The following is a 5,103-nucleotide window of genomic DNA, read 5'->3' as shown; positions in this document are numbered from 1 at the left end:
GGCAGAGCAAATGTTGAAAGATCTTGTTGTTCATTGTTCTCTGCTCCAGGCCTACCCTCCTTATATAGGAGGCTCGGGACGCCATGATCCCTTCCGGGCGTCTGGAGTGTGACATAGCCCGTCCACACATGAAACTCCATGTGGCGACACGGCTAGGGATAATTTTTGCATCCCAGACCCCCGGATCCCTTCCGGGCGCTCGAATCCCTTCCGAGCACTCGGATCCCTTTCAAGCGCCTGGACCTCCGGGTGTTCGGATCCCTTACGGGAGCCCGAACCTTTGTTTTTTCACCAACCTGTAAAAAATATTAGTCCGAGGTAAAATACAAAACTACCCTGCAAAACAAAGTGTTAGCACAGTTAAGTTATAAGAGTAATAAAAGTAGTAGTTAGATTCCGTCTCCTCGAGGCCGAAATCTAGTCAGGATCTCAACTTAGATTTTCAAAATGGATCTAAGTTGGATCGGCACCTAATGTTCCCTTCCCGGGAACACGTCCTCACAGTCACTCCCCTCTAGTGACTTATCTCAACTTACCTGTCAGACGTCCGGTCAGCCCTTCAACCCATCTGGATTTCGTGCCAGTTATCTGGTTGGCCCTTTGACTTGGCTAAACTTCGTGCCAAACATTTGGTCAGCCCGTCGACCCGTCTGGGCTTTGTGCCAGCTATCCGGTCGATCCGTCGACCTAGCTGGATTTCGTGTCAAACGTCAGGTCAGCCCGTCGACTCGTCTGGACTTCTCCTATATACTTCGTAGAAGTGTTAAATCAATACGAAACTAACTTAACCTACTTTATCATTTATTAAAATTGGATTAGATCGTTAGTGCTAACCGCAGAATCGCACCAATAGTAACCATGCTCTTCAATCTTATTCCACTGTTGTGAAGTTTTATTAAAAAAAAGTAACTTTTTTTTAAAATAAAAACAGCCCTAAATTTCCCTACAAGGTGATTTATTTTTCAATAGTTTAAATGTCCTTTGTTGATTCAAGTGATAAGTGCATGTATAGGAGGAAAGGGTATTAAAAAAAAGTGTGATTAAATATGAAAATACGATGCGTGATTTAAATATTAATAAAAGTAAAATACATGATTTAAATCAACTAAATTAAAAGATTTATAATTTAACAACAAGCAATTGCCCCTCAATTCACAATTAATTAATATATAAAAATATGCAACGATTCTTAGCGTCCGAATCGATCGCCGACGGCCTCAGTTCGCCCTCCCGCAATTCAGTCTGATTTCCCCTGTGCTCCCCGTCAACGGCGAGAGGTTGCCGAGCTTGACCATGGCGGCCGAGAAGTCCCGGTTGAATGCCCCGCCGTTGTTGCTGTAGAGGCGCACGAGGTCGTCGGCCGGCCCACCGTTGAACAGCTCCTGGTCGGAGTGGAGCAGCGCGCGGCGTACCATGAGGTCGCGGTAGTAGCTGACGTCGAACCGGTTGGGGCTGGTGGGGTCCAGCGAGGCGAGATTGGAGTCACCGCCGGAGGCCGGGCAGATGCGCCTGCGGAACATCGCGAACGCCGGGTCCACGTTGGCTTCGTTATACACGTGCTGCCGGAAGTTGACGCACCTGGCCGACCCGACTGTGTGCGCGCCGGAGAGCGCCGTCAGGTCGCGCAGGTCCAGCCCCTTCGCTGCGAACTTCGCGATCAGAGTGCTGATGTTGTCGGAGGCTGGCGGAAGATCGGATTGGGCTGCCGCCATGCTCGCCGTCCGGCTGTCCCGCCGCCCCAACGCCACCTGCCACGACGGCCCACCTAACTGCCTCCACGATCAACTAATTAACTCCTCCTCCCACATAACCAATTAATTTGATTCTAGACAGTAGCTACCAGAGTGACTGCATCGCGGGCGGCGAGCGCGACGATGTCGGCGCAGGACACTGTGGCGCGGCACGCTGCTTCCACGCTGGATTTGATGGCGTCGACGACTTCGTACCCGCGAAGAGAGTTCGCATTCCCGGCAACATTCTTCTCGCCAACCATCGTCGGCGTGTCGTCGAGGAGGACCGATCCATCGCAGCCCTGCAATCTCATTCAGTGAGCAACGAAATCTCCCGTCGACAAAGCAGAGGAGCTAACTAACTTACGTTGACGAAGCAGTCGTGGAAGAAGAGGCGGATCAAGGAGGCGCCCATGCGCGGCTCCTGGCCCACCACCCGCACCATCGCCGCCCGCACGATGCTCTCCACGGCGGGACACGTCGCCGAGTAGAACCCCGGCGACAGCTGCGCTTTGGCGGCGCCTGCCGCCAGGCAAAGCACCAGCGCGGCGACCACCGCCAGCCTCTGCCGTCCCGAGAGATATGCCATGTCGAAGCCAACTAACAGAAGCCAGTCGCTAGCTCCTTAAAGAGATGGCAGGACGACGACGACGCCTGCCCTGTCGTGGCTCCAGTTCATGATTAGGCTTTTGGCTCTGTTCAATCCGCAACCTGTTCGACGTTTTGACGCAACCAGGCCTAAGTGCTGTAGGATCGGATAGATCGACACTTGTTGCATGCTCAACGCTGATCAGGAGATTGGATCGTGGTCGCCATCGCCATGGCTGGTACAACGAAGCTTTCATGGATTAATTAAGAGGAAATTTTTGTATGATTTAATTAAACAGCTGAATAGCCCGTGAACGGAGACGCAGCAGGCACGAGAGGAGCCGCAAAGACGCGCTCCGATGGGCGACGGCATTAAAATGTGCCACATCATTATTCAATATAATCTTTTGTCTTTTTATAATTTGTTCACACAAGACAGTGAATTTTATAATCCTTTCTTTATTGCTTCTTATGAATCAATTTGTTTCAACTCTTTCTAGTAATCAAGAGACCCACATAACACATAAATTAGCCACCACCAAGAGGATGCTCAATTTTGTTAACTTTTAAATATACAAAAAATTTCAAAAGGGCGTACTTTTTTTAAAGACGCATTTAACTTTCTGACTTCTTAAAGGGAATATTTATTTTTATTTTATCCCTCCCACTGACTGCTGTGATATTACCTTCAGATAAAGTGTTAACTTTTAAAAAATTAATAACATTTAGTTGTATAAACTCTAAAATTAACATCATTGTGGTACTGCATTTAAAATCAACATCATTTATTGGTATAGAAAATATGATCAAATTTAAATTTTAATAATGATAAAGAGTTCAAATTTAAGGATCATTGTGATTCTAATAAATCTGACTAAGTGTGGAGAAACATCCTAATTGAGTTTAGATAAGGTAAAAGTCCTAGTGAATACTAGGCAGGTGGAAAACCCTAGTTGTAATTAAGCAAGGAATTCCTGATCCGATGGATTGGGCAGAAGTCTTAGCAAGTCGAGGACATAATTAGGTAGACAATCCTACTGGTTGAGGGCAGTAGGAAAAAGTTCTAGAGGTCATGGATACCAAAATAAAGACTGAATAGGTTGGGGATCAGACATCCAACAGAAAGTCCTGAAGTGTCGTATGCTGAGAAAAAGTCTTAACGGTTTGGAGGACCGGTTTGACATCAAGTAAACTCTCCTAAGAGGAATAAGTGAGGACGTGTTCCCCTTTGAAGGAATAGTAAGTGTCGGTTCGACTTAGGATTTCATGAAAATTCAAAAGTCAAAATCGAATAGTCCTGAGACTTTTAAATTCATTCAAAATGATATATTTTGCTTGTTGTGCTAAATCTGTGGTGCAGGAAATAGATGTAACACCCCAAATTTCATGATTTAGAGTTCTAAAAGACCTTATTAAAATCTAGAAATGTTTTAGAAAAATTCTAGAGATTTTTAGAGTATTTTTATGGAATTTTTGGAGTTCGTTTAGTATTTTTACCAAGAGGAAGAAGTTTAAAAAAATAAAAAGAAAAAAAAAAGTTTGTAGAAGCTGGGGTTCGAACCCAACTCCTCAGCCCAAGCAGAAATCGGCCCAAACAGCTGAGCTACACGGTTTTGTTAATTATATATGGAGCGATATATATTTAAGTAGTAGTTAGGAACAGTAAAATAAATTGGAAATAAAAGTGCGCGGCTAAGGAATCGAAGCCGTGACCTGGGATTTGGTTAAAGCCGGGCTGACCAAGTGTGCTAGCGATCATTTCTTATTTAAAAAGGAGAAATATTCTATTTAAGAAGTAGTTAATGAATAGGAAATAAATAGGAAGGAAAAATGGTTGCAGCCAAGTTTCGAACCCATGCGCTAGGCCCTAAGCAGAACGCAGCCCACCAACAGACCAGCCGAACTTTTCTTAATAAAACCCGAATCAAGTTGTATTTAAGCAATAGTTAGTTAACAGAATATTAAAGTTATAAGAAGAGAACTTAGGTTTTCCCCGTGACAAAATCTTCTCCCCTTTCTCTCGGCGACGGCGTTTTCTCTCGGGCGAAAAACGCAGCGAGCTTTAGGGCGTCTCCGGCGGCCGGCGAGCACCCTCCTCCGTGAGTTCTTCATACCTTTGTGATCCTCTCGTCGAGGAGAGCAAGAAGATACCAAGAGATCGTCGAGGAAGCATATATCCGAAGCCCTAGAAGCCTCCTTCTTCTCCGGTTGTAAGTCAAAGTATTCCAAGAAAAGGTGAGTTGCTTCTCACCTGCAGTAGGAGTAGTTCCGAGCTTCGATTTGTTTTCTTTGCTTTCGGATTTGTTTGAAGTTTCCTTGTGTTTGCTGCCATGACCATTAAATTCCGAATTTGTTAGGTTGATTATGGTCTCATCTTATTGTTGAGTAATTTGGATTTGGGTTTGTGCCGAATCTAAGCTTGCAGGAGATCAAGTTTTTGTTTCTCCTTGTTCTTGTTGAACCTGCCGTGGCCTTTAGGAAGGAAAAAGGGTGTAGTGGATTTAACCTTGATTAATGATGCCTTTGTTTCCTACCATTGGGATTGCAACTGGATCGTGTAGCTTGACAGTATGTCGAATTTGCATCAGATGGATTTTCATTGGGTTTCATTTTAGTTTCCAACCATCTATGCTAGTTCCTAGATTAGTTCTTGCAAGCATTAGTATACAGTCTGAGCTCTATATTCTGTTATAGTTTCCTTCCTTGCTTTCAGGTCATGTTGTACAGAATCGTTGTACAGAATCAAAGTTGATTAGAGATTTAGTTTTTGGACAGCATGTTTAAG

At 44.9% G+C, this 5,103-nt stretch overlaps 1 protein-coding gene across 1 annotated transcript; it reads right to left on the bottom strand.

The window, feature by feature from the left end:
* Positions 1–1,040: 1,040 nt before the first annotated feature.
* On the bottom strand, positions 1,041–2,418 carry LOC122041172 (peroxidase P7-like). The gene is made up of 3 exons (XM_042600771.1): positions 2,098–2,418; positions 1,841–2,032; positions 1,041–1,769 (listed from the first exon to the last, which is right to left on the bottom strand). The coding sequence occupies exons 1-3, from the start codon at positions 2,317–2,319 to the stop codon at positions 1,218–1,220; spliced, it is 966 nt and encodes a 321-aa protein (XP_042456705.1). The 5' UTR covers positions 2,320–2,418; the 3' UTR covers positions 1,041–1,217.
* Positions 2,419–5,103: the final 2,685 nt, after the last annotated feature.

Source organism: Zingiber officinale, chromosome 2A, assembly GCF_018446385.1.
Source record: "Zingiber officinale cultivar Zhangliang chromosome 2A, Zo_v1.1, whole genome shotgun sequence".
Taxonomy (NCBI): Eukaryota; Viridiplantae; Streptophyta; class Magnoliopsida; order Zingiberales; family Zingiberaceae; genus Zingiber; species Zingiber officinale.
This window is presented reverse-complemented; position numbering and strand designations above follow the sequence as displayed.